Source organism: Anopheles gambiae, chromosome 2, assembly GCF_943734735.2.
Source record: "Anopheles gambiae chromosome 2, idAnoGambNW_F1_1, whole genome shotgun sequence".
Classification (NCBI taxonomy): domain Eukaryota; kingdom Metazoa; phylum Arthropoda; class Insecta; order Diptera; family Culicidae; genus Anopheles; species Anopheles gambiae.
The window spans coordinates 22,083,437-22,100,983 of NC_064601.1; the positions used below are offsets into that span (position 1 = coordinate 22,083,437).

The 17,547-nt window shown below is 50.7% G+C and overlaps 4 protein-coding genes across 4 annotated transcripts; 3 read left to right on the top strand and 1 right to left on the bottom strand.

Moving 5' to 3' along the window:
- Nucleotides 1-133: 133 nt before the first annotated feature.
- On the top strand, nt 134-2,975 carry LOC1273436 (eukaryotic translation initiation factor 2A). Its single transcript, XM_312412.5, has 2 exons — nt 134-455; nt 838-2,975. Exons 1-2 carry the CDS (start codon nt 425-427, stop codon nt 2,709-2,711), a joined length of 1,905 nt encoding a protein of 634 aa, XP_312412.5. The 5' UTR covers nt 134-424; the 3' UTR covers nt 2,712-2,975.
- On the bottom strand, nt 2,959-3,746 carry LOC3290634 (small integral membrane protein 8). The gene is made up of 3 exons (XM_061651015.1): nt 3,553-3,746; nt 3,254-3,423; nt 2,959-3,142 (listed from the first exon to the last, which is right to left on the bottom strand). The coding sequence occupies exons 2-3, from the start codon at nt 3,353-3,355 to the stop codon at nt 2,987-2,989; spliced, it is 258 nt and encodes an 85-aa protein (XP_061506999.1). The 5' UTR covers nt 3,356-3,423; nt 3,553-3,746; the 3' UTR covers nt 2,959-2,986.
- Nucleotides 3,747-4,170: 424 nt separating this feature from the next.
- On the top strand, nt 4,171-11,609 carry LOC1273435 (girdin). The gene is made up of 8 exons (XM_312411.6): nt 4,171-4,311; nt 5,627-6,645; nt 6,715-7,012; nt 7,094-8,875; nt 8,952-9,190; nt 9,261-9,336; nt 9,406-9,689; nt 9,757-11,609. The coding sequence occupies exons 1-8, from the start codon at nt 4,261-4,263 to the stop codon at nt 10,241-10,243; spliced, it is 4,236 nt and encodes a 1,411-aa protein (XP_312411.5). The 5' UTR covers nt 4,171-4,260; the 3' UTR covers nt 10,244-11,609.
- Nucleotides 11,610-11,815: 206 nt separating this feature from the next.
- On the top strand, nt 11,816-12,610 carry LOC1273434 (probable trafficking protein particle complex subunit 2). The gene is made up of 2 exons (XM_312410.4): nt 11,816-12,056; nt 12,147-12,610. The coding sequence occupies exons 1-2, from the start codon at nt 11,967-11,969 to the stop codon at nt 12,477-12,479; spliced, it is 423 nt and encodes a 140-aa protein (XP_312410.3). The 5' UTR covers nt 11,816-11,966; the 3' UTR covers nt 12,480-12,610.
- The last annotated feature ends 4,937 nt before the right edge of the window (nt 12,611-17,547 follow it).

Below are 17,547 nucleotides of genomic sequence, written 5' to 3' on the forward strand. Positions count from 1 at the left end.
TAAGTTAAGCGAAAAGTGAACGTAATTTCAATAATTGCTTATTAAATCATGCGAAAAGTGACACACGGGTTCTCCATTGGCTAGCTGTCAGAGGACTATTGCGTGACCTGGTCTCTTATAACTTCCTTGGCCTTGCCTTGCAGGCTGTCACTCAAGCGGACGGTTTGGCAAAACAAAACTCGTTTTGCGAAAAAAAACCCTATTGAAATTACATGGAATATGTTAAAAATTATCTTTCCTTATCACAAATCATGACGATTCTACTACAGCTATCTGTTCTCATTGATGATTTGCTTTCCATAGCCGTTTGCAAGAAATGGTGTGTCATTCCCTCAGTTGAAAGGGCAATACACGCAAGAAGAAGAAGAAGAGGTAGAAACTTCAGTCGAAAAATCGAAATCGTCACCAAAGGGCTACGTGAACAATGGCGAGCGGAAATACTCCTACAGTAGCGTGTAAGTAGTAACCCGAAACTTGGATGGCATGCAATCGACCATTCCTAAACGCTGTCCGAACAAGCTGTGCATGGGGAATTATGTCCCCGTGGCCTAAATTACCGTACAACCACGTTTTGCCGGGAGCACACCTCTCGAAAACATGCAAGGCGCACGGCTTGCACCCTCGTTGACGTCACGAACGCGATCCTCCCATAGCGTGGCGATCGTGACTGATGATCGTGAATGTTTGCCGAGAATTGTTTGAGTGCGGCTGGACGGTTTCCCCCCATTTTCGGAGATTTCGGCTGACCTTGCTATAACCTACAATTTTTTCTCTCCTTCGCTTTCTTCCCCTCCCCTTCTTTCTCTTTCTCGGTCTTTCACGTCCCCCGGGAGACAGTGCGATCCGCGAAAGGAGTGGAAGTGTGGAAGACCGAACAACAGAAACAGCAGCTCACATTTCTTCCGGACCCGAGGTTTACTCCCGACCAGAGTAAATCTTGCCGCGCTATTGTTTATAGCCCCGACGGACGATTTCTGGCCTGGGCCAATGGGTCGACGGTGCAGCTGTGCCAGGTGACGGCGGCGGGCTGGAAGCCGATCGCGTCCCTACCCCGTCCGAAGGCATGCCATCTGCGGTTCTCGCCGCTCGGCAGCTTCCTCATGACGTGGGAGGTGTACACCGAGAATCCGCACGAAACGCCGAAGGAGAAGCCGAACCTGTTCATCTACCGTGCGGCGACGGGCGAGGAGGTGTACTCCATCATCCAGAAGCGTCACCAGGACTGGCAGATGCATTGGAGCTGCGACGAAAGCATTGCCGCTCTGTTGGTCGGCGGAGAGGCACTGTTCTACGATCATGGCCCGACCGGGTCCGGCTTCGGGCAGGTGGTGAAGCGCTTCGGCGGCCTCCGGAACGGGGGACTCTCGGTGGCCCCCGGACCCTCGCCACCGCACGTCGGCGTGTACATGCCGGGCACGAAGGGTGCACCGTCGATGTGCCGCCTGTTCAAGTATCCGAACCTGGAGCTGAACCAGCCGGTCGCGTCCAAGAGCTTCTTCCAGGCGGATAAGGTGGACATGATGTGGAACCGGAAGGGCACCGGGCTGATCCTGATGACCAGCACGGATGTCGACACGACCGGTGTGTCCTACTACGGCAAGCAGGCGCTGCACTACATGACGCCCAAGGGCGACTCGTGCGGCATCCAGCTGAAGGCGGAAGGACCGATCCACGACGTGGCGTGGAGCCCGAAGTCGACGGAGTTCTGCGTGGTGTACGGCTTCATGCCCGCCCGGGCCACACTGTTCAATCTGAAGTGTGACGCGGTGTACGATTTCGAGCCGGACAACCGGAACTCGGTCTTCTTCAACGACTTTGGCAATCTGGTCGTGTTCGGCGGGTTCGGCAATCTGCCCGGCTACATCGAAACCTGGGACCTGGTGCGGCGCAAGAAGCTGGCCAACTTCAAGGCGCCCGACACGACGCTGCTGGAGTGGAACCCGGCCGGCGATACGTTCCTGACGGCCACGACCGCACCGCGGCTGCGCATGTCGAACGGGTTCAAGGTTTGGCACTATTCCGGCGCCCTGCTCGGCGAGTACAGCTGGGCCGGTGAGCTGCTGGAGGTGATCTGGCAGAAGTACCCGGCGGGCACGTTCAAGCAGCCGGCTATCTCCGACGAGAAGGTGGCGGGCATCGTGTCCGCCACGCCGGTGGCCAGCAAGCAGAAGTACATTCCGCCCGGCGCACGGAATAGTGTGACCGTCTCGGCGAGCGGGGAAACCGTCGACCTTCGACCACCGATTCCGGGGCTGCCGCCCGGTTACCGCTCTTCGGTGCAGATTAAGAACAGCAAGAAGAGCAAAAAGGCGGCGGCAGCTGCGGCCAAAGCGTCCACTGCCATCCCTGCTGCTGGCGGTGAGTCCACTTCGCCGCCCGAGCCGAAGAAGCAACCGGCAAAGAAGAATGCCGCCAAAAACCTACCCACCGACAATGGTGATCTGGCGAATGGCAACGCTACCCAGGCGAAGCAGAGCGACACCACCACCACCACCACTACCAGCAGCAACAGTAGCAGCTTGCAGAAGGTATCGCCCACGGGCGATCCGGCAAAGGACAAAAAGATCAAAACAATTCAAAAGAAGCTGAAGGACATCAAGGTGCTGAAAGAGAAGCACGAACGGGGCGAAACGCTTGTGCAGACGCAGATCATCAAGATGAACTCGGAAGCCGAGCTCATCAAGGAGCTGGAAGCACTGAAGGTGGCCTGAGCCTCTGTACAGTTCTTTCCATTGACCATGCTGTCAACAAACCACAACCTCCAGCCAACCTTCAGGTACCTAAAGGACGACCGCGTCTGTCTGCCTGCTGCAAATTGAACAATCGACATCGAACGTGAAGAAATATTTTTGATAATACTTTTCTCCATCTCCCCCTTGCGCCCTCCCTCTTTGTTAGAGCATCAAAGCACACGTTTCGGAAACGGGTGATGTCTTTTGGGATGAAATAAAGCAAACGTTTGCAAGAAAACCGAACGCCCGGGGGTTTATTCCCATTTCGATTTCCGCTTTACGAACACTTCCTTCCCGTCTTCCTGCACTGCCGTGTAGTAGCCTAAACCTTCGTACTTGGATCGCATGTAGGCGATGTAACCGAACGTGATGCCGAGACAAACAACGCCTATTCCCATTACGACGACATTCTGCAAAAAAGAGGGAGAGCAGGGCAAGATTAGAAGGACGTCAGAATGGTCCGAACTGCGTTCCGGTGGGGAAACATTTCACCAGTTTGCTTCCCATCGTGCAATACATACGGGCTTTGCGTACAGTTCAAAGTTGATGGCCCGGAAAACGTTGGTCGAGCGCATAGAGCGGATGCCGTCTCCGGGCGCGGGTTCTTTCGGTTTTTCGCTCATCCCTTCCGTGGTTATTCAATCAACATCAACAACTTACTGCGCACGTTATCGCTGGCGCTCTCGGCCGGCTGAAAACAAAGGCAAACGCTCGTTACAATACCCGCACAACAGTAGACACCTTTCAACTGTACAAATGTCGCACAATTAAAATAACATTTTCCCTCCCGAAAAACATCGTTTCCTTTCCTACTACTCACCTGTTCGCTTATTTTGATTTGGTGGGATTTTTTTATTTTATTTTCCACCGAAACGTCGCGCTCCACCACCAGCCAGGTGACAGTTGGCTGTCACAACACAAAAGCCTCTCCCCTTCCCCTTTGCTCCCCGTCGTCTCGCACAAACTCAAAACTTCACCGTTTGACAGTTGGTCGCACCTCGGGGAACAGGTTTTCCTCTGCGCACAGAAAGCGAAAGGTGTGTGTGTGTGGAGCACGTACAAACGCAGCAGCAGCAGCAGCAGACACAAAAGCGCTTCTCGGTGGTGCGTTCACGCAAAAGAAAAACAGGGCCGTAGTGTCGCAAAGGTGTCGAAACAAACAAAACAAAACACAAGTGCAGAATCGTTTTTTGTATCGGGCACAAAGGGGAAACCATGCTATCGTACGCTGGGGCCGCTGGGGTGTGACTCGCGGCGCATCATCGGTACCCCCACGGCAGCAGCAGCAGCAGCAGCACCCAAAAAATGGTCCTCCAACTTACCTTCGCAAGATCGATCGACGAAGGCACTGGCTGCATGTAGTTGCGCGAAGGGCTACGGAAAGATTTGTGGTGCTTGCAGCAACACTGTTGTCGCCGCCTACTCGTCCCCGTGCTGAATGTTTTCCCGTTTGTGTTTTCCTTTTCTGTGTTTTTTGTGAGTGTGTGTGTACGTGTGTGTGTGCGTCTGTTTTCGACGGTGAAGAAAAATGTCGTCCAGTGAGATTGAAGAATTTGTAAACGGAGCGCTGGTTTCGTGGGTAAGTAAAGCAGCCAGCACCACCCAGGCATTGGGCTTGGGAAAGGGGGGCATGGAAAAGGCAAGAGTGAAAAAACAACAACGTCCGCACACAACCAGCCACAGTGCTTTGCAAACCCCCCTCCTCCCTTTATTCCATCCCCCTCCCCATCCTTCTTCCACCATCTGGTGCTGGTGCGAGTTAGAGGCCAGTTTTTCCCCTTTTATTTTTCTTTCGTTTCGGCACTCGCTCTGGAATGCGCTCCACAATACGTGAGACAAATTAAACATCGCTATTTTGCATACTCTGTACGTTCGGAGTATAAGGAATATTGCTTCCATCCATATTCGTCTTTCCGAATGCAATTAATTGCTCTGCGAACGTGAACCCCCCTCCACCCCCTCTCACGATATGCTTCCAGTGCCTACTGCGCGAATGCATAATACACACTGCCATGTGTCCCCCCCCCCATCTATTGCTTCCATTTTTTTACGAGCCGCGTTCGAATGAGAATCGTTTTCGCAATTCTTTCGCCGTGTTTGCGTGGGTTTTGTGTGTGGCGGGGCACGCTCTTCTCGCATTAAAAATAGAGTCGGGCCAGCGGCGGAGTCGAGCGCGATAAATAAAGAGGAAAGACTGCAGGCAACGAACAAGAAATCGAAGAAAAACAACGATTCACCAACCAAATACCAAATCTCCAGCCTCTCTACGCGCGCCCCGGCACCAGCCAAACGGCAGCTGGGCAATGTCTTGCCGTTTAAAAGCACTTCACAGCAGCAGCAGCAACATAACAGCTTTGCTTGCTGGTTGGTGGGAAAGGGAAGGCAGGGAGAAGAAGAGGTTTCGGTTTTGTGGTGAACGGTCCCGAGATGGGCACACCTCCTCCTCCTCCTTCCCTTTACTCCTCAGCTGCGCTTGGCAGTCGATGGTATTTGACCCTTTTTGCCTAACGAATGCGGGGTGCACTTGTGCCCGAAATTGGAAAGGTCGTCGCCCAAGAGGAAAAGAAGCTTGGAGAGGCCCAAAACGCCAGATAAAACACGCGGACGACGGCACAAATACATTTTGTGGTTTGTCGCGCTTCTAGGTCGACGGCCTCCCCTTCCCCCCTCCCCCACCAACACCAAAGAGAAAGAGAGAGAGAAAAATAATTAAAAATTCGAATTCGCATTTCGCAACAGCTCCAAATCGAAGCTCTTAAAAGATCGTCCCAAAAGAAAGAAATACAAAAAAAGTGCGTGACGGCGTGTGCGTTCGTCTGTTTGTTTTCAGTTATCATTCATTAAGCGTTTTTTTTTCTGCTCCCTCTCTCTCTCTTTCTCTCTCACCAACGCAGATTGAATCGTGTTTACCGCGGCATGAAATAATCGCCGGATACGTGTCACTGCTCGATGGCACCATACTGCACACCGTGTACCTGCAGATCGACCCCGAGCCGCAGCATCATCCGGCCAAGATACGCGGCACGGCGGAAGTGCTGACCTCGCTGGCCGCCGCCCGCACGCGCAACTTCGACGCGATCGTGAAGAACCTGCGCAATCTGTACGATGAGGAGCTCGGGCAAACGATCCTCACCCTGCCGGACTGTTCCGTGCTCGGCCATTCGCCGGAGTCGCGGGCCGGCCTCGAGCAGATGAAGCTGCTCATCACGCTGCTGCTCGGGGCGGCCGTCCAGTGCCCGAACAAGGAGATATTCATAGCGCGCATCAAGGAGCTGGACGTGAACACGCAGCACGCGATCGTGGAGGTAATCAAGCAGGTGACGGACAGCCAGACGCTCGTGCTGACGCAGGAAGCGCTCGACCAGCTGGCGCCCGAGCTGATGTGCAAGCACCTGGTGCGGCTGGCGAAGGAGCGCGACCAGTACCATGGCAAGTGGATGTCGTCCTTCATTACGGACAGCGAGCAGCAGGCGCTGGTCAACAGTTCCAGCTCGAAGGGCAGCCTGCACAATGCCGCATTGTCGTCCGCGTCGACCAGCACGGCCAACACGCCGTCCACCACGTCCGAGAGCAACCATCTGGCGGTGGAGCTGGCCGACTACAAGTCGAAGCTGCGGAAGCTGCGCCAGGAGCTGGAGGAAAAGTCGGAGCTGCTGATGGAGGTGAAGGAAGAGCTGGACCACAAGTGCAACCAGTACGAGAAGCTGCGCACGGAAAGCCAGGACTGGTACTCGGAGTCGCGCCGGGCGGCCGCCTACCGGGACGAGGTGGACGTGCTGCGGGAGCGGTCCGAGCGGGCCGATCGGCTGGAGGTGGAGGTACAAAAGCTGCGCGAGAAGCTGTCCGATGCCGAGTTTTACAAGACGCGGGTCGAGGAGCTGCGCGAGGACAATAGGATGTTGCTGGAGACGAAGTAAGTGGCAACAGGGGGGGGAGGTGTTTTTTCCCCATTTCTAATGCATTGTCATGCTTTTTTTTGTAGGGAAATGTTGGAAGAACAGCTAGCGCGGTCCCGCAAGCGCAGCGATCAGGTGATGACGCTCGAGGCGGAAATTATCAAATTCAAGCAGATGATGAACGATATGACGCTCGAGCGGGACGTGGACAAGAGCAAGCTGCAGGAACTGTTGGAAGAGAACGTACAGCTGCAGCTGGCGACGAAGAATTTGATGGCGGGCCCGGATGCGAACGTCGCAAACCAGGCACAATCCGACACGGATACGGACGATCTTCCATCGAACGACAACAGTTTGTCGGAACAGCTGACGACGAACGCACAAGTGAGCAGGATTTCCGTCCATTTGAACGGCCAGGGGCCATGCCAATGCAATCTATTTTATGTTTTTCCTTCCCTTTTCCAGACCCGCGCACTGAAGCTAGAGCTGGAGAATCGACGACTGCTCGCCGCCCTCGATAGCCTGAAGGAGTCCTCCTTCCACGAAAACTCGAACAAGATTCTGGAGCTCGAGAAGGACAAGAAGAAGCTATCGCTGCGGCTAGAGCAGACGCAGGAAAATTGCAACCGACTGGTGCAGCAAAACAGCGAGCTTGAGAACGTGTTCAAGAACGCGCTGGAAGAGAACAAGAAACTGCAGGACGCGATCGATTCGAAGCAGCAGATGATCGACCGGCAAACGCACGACCGCGAGCTCGACCGCATACGGCAGATCGATCTGGAAAAGCAGATCGAATCGCTCACCAAGGACAAGCAGCGGGTGCAGAACCTGTTCGAGAGCATCCAGCGCCGCACGATCGATCTGGAGCGTTCGATCGACACCAAGAGCAAGGAGAGCGTGCAGCTGAACGAGCGGCTGAAGGAGCTCGAAGACGTGCGCAAGGAGCTGTACGATGTGCGGGGCAAGTGCTCGACCGTCGAGCGGGAAAACGTGAACCTCGCCAAGGAGCTGGTCAAGTACAAGGAGGTGCTGGAAAAGTGTGAGCACGATCTGGACCGGGTCGGGGGCGAGCTCGAGACGAAGGAAAAGGAAATCGAGCAGCTGGCGAAACAGGTCGACGAAGGTTCGAGCGTGCTAGTGAAGCTGCAGGAGCTGGAGAAGGAAAACCAGGAGCTGCTGTCGCAGCAGAAGATGCACACCGACACGATCGCTACGCTGCAGAAGGATCTGTACGATGGCACGATGGCGACGAAGAAGGTGAAGCAAAACCTGGAGCGGCTCGGGCTGAACGATACCGAGCTGGAGCGGAACGAGATGAACGTGGAGGTGTTTGTCGAAAAGCTGTGCAAAAATCCCGAATCCTTCAAGACGGTGCGCGAGATCGTGCTGAACGTGGCGGGCTCGAGGGATGCGGGCTCGACCGGTGCCGGTGGCGGTACCAAGTCCGCCGACATCTGTGTCCTCTGCCACCGGCAGGAGATCTACACGGTCGAGAAGAGCATCGAATTTTCTAACTGCGACGAAACGGCGGCGCCCGATTCCAGCGCGGCAACGAACGCCGTCCCGGAGCTGGAGCAGAAGCTGGAGCAGCTGCGGCAGGAGCATACCGCCCTGCTGGCTGCGCAGGACTCGCTGCAGGAGGAAAACGCGCGCCAGAAGGTGAAGGTGGCTACGCTGGGTTCGCAGATTGCGTCACTCAACACGCAGCACGTGGCGCTGCAGCTGGCCAACTCGCAGCTGGCCGTCGAGAAGGATATGCTGGTGAAGCAGGTGGAGGCGAAGCGGCAGCAGTACGAATCGCTGCAGCACGATTACGTCGCGCTGCAGTGCCTGCACGAGCAGCTGAGCAGTGACTACGACGCGCTGAACGGGGAGAAGGAACTGCTGAAGAACACGATCCGCGACCTGAAGACGGAGAACCGGGATCATCGCGAGCGCACGGTGGCCCTGGAGCGCAAGATCGAGGAGCTGCAGGCCGAACTACACTCGATGAAGGACGGGCTGACGAATCTGAACAATCTGCGCGCGGAACACTCGAAGCTGAAGGATGACTTCCGGTGTCTGTTCACCACGAGCGAGCGGTTGAAGCAGGACTACAAAAACTGCCACGATCAGTATCGCGCGTTCCGGACGGAGAACAGCCGGCTGAAGCTGCGCAACACCGAGCTGTCCGGGGAGCTGACGAACAAAAAGGAACAGATCAACAATCTGGAGATTGAGTACACCAAAATAAACCAAAGATGCGAGGTAAGTGTGAATGTGGTAGAGGGACGGGAAGCGAGACGATACACGAGGGGTTCTTGTTTACTTTCCGCTTGCCCAGATGTTGCTTAACATGAACGCCAGCCTGGACATTGATCGGCGCACGCTGATGGACCACGTGTCGCAGATACTCGCCCAGTATCAGGAGCTGCTGGCGCATTCGCTGGAAGACAAACAGCACTACCATGACGAGGAGAAGAGTTTCACCGACAAGCTGAACAACCTGAATCGCCAGAAAGAGAAGCTGGAGGAGAAGATAATGGAACACTACCGGAAGCTGGATAGCTGTTCGCCCAAAAAGTAAGTAAACAGCTTGGATGTCCTTTTGCAGTCGTAAAAGGTTATTAACTCTTTCTCGCCTTTTTTGCAGGAAACCTTTTGGGTTGAATCTGGTGAAGAAAATGCGTCGGGCAGGATCGGAACTAATGAATCGTGTTCCTAATAGGGTAAGTACGGAATGCTTCCAGCGCTGATCGAAACACGAAACATTGATTTAATTTGTCCGTAAATTCCAGAACCGCCGTTCGTGGGTGGAAGAACAACGCCTCACCCAAAGCCAGTGTCTTTCCATGGGTTCCGAGTCGGGCGGCAACGAATCGGACAACAGTATCGAGGAGCCTAACTCGGTCGCCTCCGACACGAACCTGCTGCAGCGTGGCTCCCAGCTGCGCCAGAGTCTCCAGCGAAAGCCAAACAACGAAGCGCTCAATGCCACGTTGCTGCGTGGCGGAATTCGCAGCAGCCTGCAGGCTTCCCGCCGCGATGAGGTGAATCCCGCCCACAGAAACAGCTTCCAGGGGTAGGTTGAGCAGCTGCTGGCGAACGCGAACGGATGGCGAGCGGATTTTAACTGTACTCCTTTCCAGGTTTGATACCGCTACCGACGCGCTGAACCTTGGCACGGCCGGAACTCGCCGCACGGTGTACCTGGACGACAAGATCGTCAACTCCGGTTCTAGCACACCGACCGGCGGTGGTGCCGTGAACCCGTCTCCTCCACCATCCGTTTCCACGCCCCCTCCGCCGCCTCCGCCGCGTACGGATCAGAGTGCGGGTGCAGCTACTACCAGCCAATCGAACTCACCGGCCGAACCGACGTTCGTGCTGCTGAATCGAATTTCCACCACAACCACCACGCTGAAAACGGAAACCACTTCGAACCTGCTGCCCGGCAGCCCGCAACAGCTGAACGAGGTCAGTGGCAATCCGTCCGGTGCACCGAATGCCGGCACGAACTCGCTCTGCGGCATGGAGGACAGCAACAAAAAGGACTCGAATGGCAACAACAGCAAGAAGAAGCCGGAACCGAAGAACCGCGACAGTGCGATATGGTATGAGTATGGGTGTGTTTAGCGTGTATCAAAGTGTGTCCTCTCCCCAACCGAAAAGCGTATTCAATGCAAGCATTTATTAGAAAACGAAGCATTGCAACCATAAGCCTATACGAGCAGTATTGTAGTGAGAGACAGAGAGAGGTGATGAAATAGGAGGCCTAGCATTTTTCGACTGATGATGGATGGCACGTTTTTGCTGCAGAAAGATGTGCAGGCGTGCGGATATGGCGCCTACTGCGTTCCCCGCTGGAGAAGGCGATTGTACTTTTTTTAATGCTGGCCGGTGCGTGTGTGTACGTTTAGTGAACAACGTGCTTGCGTGTGCATGTGTGTGCGTGTTCGTCCATTCCGTACCAGCCCATATTTACCCAGTTAACAAGTGCTTTAACCTAAATACCACTTACAAAACACTCAACAGCAAAATAAGGCCTGAACAAAGTTTAATTTTAAAATAGGTCTTACGCGCACCCGTGTGATGCGTACGTTTTGGCGCATCTGTTTGGTTATTGCTCAATTGCGCGCTGCATGTCTCCCCCCGACACACACATTATGGCCTTTTCTTTTGCGCAAATTAATGCAGCTGCTTATTGAAACTATTGCCCAGATGAGTAAACTTTATCCCAAGTGCTTAGCGTTAATCTCTTCCCAAATGCCCTACACGCGCACCGCAAACAACGAACCCTGTTTACCATGTATTATGAAAACGTAAGGAATCTCTTTAAAAGTATCTCCATGTTTTGTTTTACATTAAAATTAATACGTTTACATATATCTCGCTGCTATCCATTTTGAAACTAGTATTGTATGAACTAAATTGTAAGATTTGTATCGCGCCCGCTGTCAACGTTTCCCTGCGCCCCGCCTTATCATTGGGCTCTCGATCGAAGCGTGAATGTAGCGTGTGTAACCTATACCACAACGAAATACCACTAACATGCTTTCGTTTTTGTCTTGTGATAACACTTAAATGATATTTTGTTTGCCCTCCCTCCCCGAACAATTACCAACCATTTTTGAAAAGCGCAATTTTATTACACCTCGGATGCTCGTGTTTTAGAGAGTTGTTGTGTAACAGGACTGTTCGATACAGGGTTCCGATAAAAAAAAAACAAACAAAGGAGAAGAAATCAAAATTATACCACTAGGATAATATGCTTCCGTTCCGGTTACAGGACAGATAAAACAGACGCTAATGCAAATGTTTGAAGGAGAAAACATGAATCTGTGAAGCGAGAAACGAATGAAGCAGAGGAATGAATCACCATTGCCGTTATTAGCATTTGTATTTAATCCTTTTTTAGGTTTAAAAGAAAGCATCGCAAAGGATGTAGAGTGAGAGAGATTTTTAAGTGAAATAAAGGTATAAAATAATTATACTCATAAAATATGTTGTGGTCTTTTTTTTCTACGTGTACAATTTTATCTACGAAAAAAATCGTTAAATTCCAAATCATTTCATGCAGTAGAAGCTTCCCTGACTGTCAAGCGGTGGGTTTATAATACCGTTTTCATTACTTACACAGCGATACTGCTATACCTTTTCCCAGTTGCATGAACACTGGTGCGGGAAAGACGTCCTTACTTTTATGCTGCGAGGAGATATACCGTTCTACGGTAGTTGCTGCCCGTTTTTTTTTGTTCGCAAAAAATGTAAACAAACCAATCGGTCTAATCATAACAAACCCACCAAAAGCCATCGTGGCTACGGAGATACTCATTCGCGATCAAAAAATAGTGCTAAAATGAGCAGCAGTTATTACTTTGCCATCGTTGGCCACAACGATAATCCCATATTCGAAACCGAGTTCGTTACGGTGAATAAGGAAGCGAAGGTAAGCCGAATGCAACCACCCGTCGTACAGACGGTCGTACGATTTTCACACCTTTCTACAGTGTATCCCCCTTTTTTCCATCCACGGCAGAAAGAAGACCATCGTCATCTGAACCAATTCATTGCGCACGCCGCACTCGATCTGATCGACGAGCACAAATGGAAAACGAACAACACGTACCTGAAATCGATCGACAAGTTTAACCAATGGTTCGTGTCCGGGTTTGTGACGGCCAGCCATCTGCGGTTCGTGATGGTGCACGACAACCGGAACGATGAAGGTATCAAGAACTTCTTCAACGAGATGTATGAAACGTACATCAAATATCTGATGAATCCGTTCTACATGCCCAACACGCCGATCAAGTCGCTGGCGTTCGAGAAGAAGGCCCAGCTGTATGGGAAAAAGTTTCTCGGAACGTAATGTGCCGCCACCTGCCGGCACAGTAAGAAGCGGACGGTATGGGTTAAGGGTTTTGAGAAAAAAAGCATTCGAAATCGTTACAATTAGCTTACGAATAAGATATATACATTGAAAGTCATCTACTCAAGTAAGTTTTGGTGTCTTACGGGTAAATTTATCGATGAAAACACATTCGAAACAAATAGAACACATAATTTCCTATTTCAAATTATTCTATTTTGTTTTGCTTGAAAATAATAGAGCTGCTCTTTTACATTTAATATCAGCTACAAACTTTAAATTACTTCCAACAACATACGCACGCACGCACGCACGCACTTTACGCTGTTCGTTTCGTTGCGCAAGAATGCTTGCGCTTCGCTAAACGTTTGTCTATTCATAAGAGAAAAGAGAAAAACCGCATAAAAAAGTGTCCCTTTTTGCCTTTGTACTTGCTTTCTCTAGCAGCTAGCACTGTCAGTGCTATTGAACAGCGAACTGTACGGCATCCTGGGCCTATGCCTTCGGCGAGATTGGAAAACTAATGGATAGGAAGGGACCAAAATAAACCCTCGCCACGCGACACGAGACAGGCAGATGAAAGGGTGACATATGTGCGGTCAACCCCCGCAAATAGGAATACCCGTGTCCTTTTGCTGCCGCCCAACGAAGTGAACTAATTTGGTTTATCCGGTTACGGTTGAGGCAAGAGAACGAAGAAGGGGCGAAAAAAAACGGTTCGCTTCGGACGAACCCAACATACCGACGCTGTGTGCGGAAAAGATTCCCATCCGACCCCATGCCCTTAGTCACTCCGAAGACCCACCCACCCACACACACACGAGCGGACAAACCCACGGCCAGCAACAGGTAACCCGCTGTGTTAACGCTTTGATAAATTTTCATTATGCTACGATTAAAATCATCAAACGATTATAACGACAGACGACACGTTCCTGGTAGAAGCGGGCTGATGAAGCGGGCGGGGGCATTTTATTATGATGAAACAGTTCCCAGTCGCTGCTACAGCGAGAGAGGTATTCCTCTGTTTTCCAATAGCATCACCATCATCATCATCATCATCATCATCTGCCCACCGCGCACGCCAAGCCTCCACGTGAAGCACGTTGCTGCAGTGCGCGCTGCAGAAGCGAAAAGGACATTAGGTCGCCCGGTAGGTCTGTCGGTGGCAGCATATCTCGGCTGTTCTTGTACTTGCTTGTACCGCAGCTCACCACCCACAGAGGGGTGGTAGTGTGGGGCGGTGTGGTTACCGTTTATTACCGGAAAAATTGCGTCCACAGAAAACACACGGGCTGCGACGACGACGACGACAACGGTGGTTCTACCATAGTGATCATCCGAAGGCGGCCTTTCAAGTGCATCCATACGCAGCAACAACCTGTGGAGCGCCGTGTCGTCCCTTTTATTGAATCCTCTTCGTCCTGCCTGTCTTTGACCACCTTTCAACAGCTTCTGCCTCTCCCGCTCCCCATGGGTTACAGAGTGAAGAGTGAAGCCTCTGGTGAGGGGGGTTTATTGAGGATTGAGTAATAACCTGTTGCCCCCCAACCCTCTCTTGGTGGGCGGTTCTGCACGAAGACATTACGATGCGTTAGTGCAGGCTGCTCCTCCCCATACCCACCCGGAATGCTCATATTCAATTGATTGATCAAACGGCGGGGCTTCACGCTGCGGTACACACAAACACATTTTTGATCGCTCGACCGGAAAACCCAGAAAAGCGTGTGCGAAATCCTTTCCACCAATGCATTATCCTACCACGCGATGCGTTTTACCGTGCCGTACATCCGTGGTGATAGAAATAGGTTTGGCGGTGCCAAGGTATGTAAAACCTACCGGGATTGTGTAACGTGTGTGTGTAATGCCAAAGGGTCAACAGGGATTGATGCATTATCATTTGTTGTGGTTTATTTTGGTTTTTGGTGGTGATTAAAAAAAACTTGTTTTTATGGTTGCAACTAATGTAAGAAGGTTGTGCGAAAGCTCATGAAAAATTATTTAACATAAAAGCTGTAATCGCAAGAATCCATGACGGACATGTTTTTAATTCGCTCTCTTTTCATTTCTTCTGTTTTTTTTTATTAATATCGTCCTCAGAACAACAGCAGAAATGGAGAACATACATGCATTTCCAACTTATTCTACTCCGACTTTGACTGTACGAGTTAAGATTCTTCTTCTGCTTTTTCTTCTTCTTCTTCTTCTTCTTCTTCTTCTTTTTTGGCACAACATCCGTTGTCGGTCAAGGCCTGCCCTTGTACCACTTAGTGGGCTTAGCTTTCAGTGGCATATGTATTGGTTACCATAGCAGCATGGCCTAGGCCTACGTATGGAGGCACGGTTCATTCGGGACTTGAACCTATGATGGGCATGTTGTTAAGTCGTACGAGTCGACTGTAGCACGGGACCGGCCCAACGAGTTAAGATTACAGAAACTAAACGGTCACGCTTTGTTTTGGATGGCCTATCCCTTAGTGCAGCGATCGGCAATGTGCAGCTCGCGAGCCACATCTGGCTCTTTGATATCGAGATGGTGGCTCTTCACAGTTAATTATGTTTCATAGAACTTTCACACATTTTTATCTTCAACTCCCGTTCAACCCGGTTCAACAATTTGACTCTTAACCTAAAACTCTACGAACATGTTTGTAGAATTTGGCTCTTTCGGTCGTAAAGGTTGCCGACCGCTGCCTTAGACCAAATGGACCGAGCAACGAGACCTACAACCGGCGATAGAACATCAATTGTTTTTTTTCCGAAATGTTCAGAAAAATATTTATTTAAATGCCACGAAATTAAATGGCTCATCTAATGGCCAGCAGTAAAAGGCTATAAATCTTTGGAAGGACCGAATGGACACATCTGACCCACCATTGCGTATTAATGGGCTTTAATGGGCCTTACTTACTTACTTACTTACTTAAGTTTTCCGGCGCAATAACCACTTCGCAGTCTTTGCGACCTGCTGCAGGAGTGTCCGAAACCGCTCATGGTCTCACTCGTTGGAGTGCCATCTTTATTTGGGTCTACTTTGTGCCCCCTCTGTTCTTGTGGGCGGTCTTAAGGAGCACGTTGCGCGTTTATCTCCGTATAGCTCGTATAGCTCCGGTTCCTCCATATTGTGCTACTACATATATGGGGTCAAAAAATTCTTTCGAGCATCTTCCTCTAGATCGCGGCTAAGAGGGTCTTGTGAGATTGTCTTGTGAGATTAGGCTAAGAGGGTCTTGTGAGTTACAGAGGCGTATGCGTGTAGTGATACCTTCAAAGTACAATATCGAGTCAGTTACACCCATCGGGATAGATTCTACCTTCACGTGAACAGCTTCTTCAGGCTTTAGAATAATCGGTGGGACGTCTGGACTGGATTTGTTAGAAGGAACACTAGATGATGTAAAGACCATTAGTTCGGAGGTTATCTGCCTCCTGCTCGAGCCCTTGGTAAGTTTCAACTACATAGAAGAGCTGCAGACCCATTATTTCTCTACCGTCAGTTGAAGGGATCTAGGTGTTGAACTTGACGAAAAACTCACCTCCAGGACACATATTGATAGCATTATTGACAGAGCAAACCAAATGTTAAGTTTTATTATCCGACAATCTATTGAATTAAGAGATCTTCTGTGTTAAAAGTCAATGCATAATTGGTTAGTCCGTTCCATCCTGGAGTTTAGCTGTATAGTGAGGTATCCTCAGGTAACCAACAGTAGAGCTCTGTGCGATTAAATTGAGTCTGTGTAACGTATTTACTAGAGTTCGTTGCTTCCTCTGGAGAGGAATTTTAAAGATGCCCGACTACGACACGCGATGTTTGTTGCCTTCGGCTGCAATCTCTCAAACATTGCCGAAAAGTTGCACAAAGTGTGTTTGTAGTCAAGCTGTTGAGGCATGAGATTGGCGCGCCTGAGCATGTTATCGCATATTTCCATTTGCGCAGCAAGCTAGAACTCACAGACAACGTACATTTCTGTACATAGGAGTATAGAAGAACTTTAGCCTCATACAACGACCCTCTATTGACAATATGTAGACAGTAGTTAAAAACTTCTTAAAAACTAGGATTTAACATGCGTACGCACTCGAAAATAGGCAAGATTAGTTTTAACACATATAATTAAGTTGCAAGCATCGTAGTCTATGTAGTACCAGAACCATAAATTGTCAAAATAAATAAATTATCGTAAAAAACAAAAGCAGATAAATACCAATTTATATGTAGCTTGAATATAATGCGAATAGAAATTCAATGGTTAACATGAATTAAAAGAACAAAAGCGCATGCAATTCATCTATACGGAAGTCATCGCCAATTTGTAATTAAAACTCCATAAAAGTTAGCAACACAACACACACACACACACAAAATTAAGCTTATTCTCTCTCAAGCACTTTCCTTTAAGCAGCCTTGGCTCACTCCACACGGTTCAAGTACGGGCGCGGTATTTTACATTCCGTTTGCCCTTGTCTAGCACAGCATGGCCCTCGCACTTCAAACACTCACTCCATTCGGACAGTAGTCCCCTGGCGGCAGCAGCAGCATGACTGCATTTGCAATTTTTATAACCCACCCGGCCTTGTCCACGCGCTCCACAGATTGCTGGTCGCACGACGCTGGTTAAGCACGGGACGGGATGTTCCGGTTTTATTGGTCCACGTTACGTTACGAATGGTCGACACTTTCGCTTTGATCTCTTCCCTCAATCGCTCGAACGACCCGGAACACCACAAATCCATCCCTTGGTGGGGAGGGGGGTTCTCCCTGCCACTTCTCCTCGTCGTAAATGATCGCGCGCAATGTTTCGATTTTCAAAGCATCTCGCACACAGCACAACAGGTTCTGGGGCGTATGGTTTTCCGTGCATGCGTGCGTCCGTGCGTGTAGAAAACATCCCACCTCACCTCATTAACTAATTCGATGGGCGAAGGTGTCATCTGCGAGGCAGGAGAGGAAGAAGGTCCTTTTTTAAAACAACCTTTTCTGTCCCCCGTGTGGTGGTTTCGGTTCGCTGGAGCTCACGGGAGTGTGCTCGGGTGCAATTTTTAGTAAGGGTTGCACCCGAGGCCT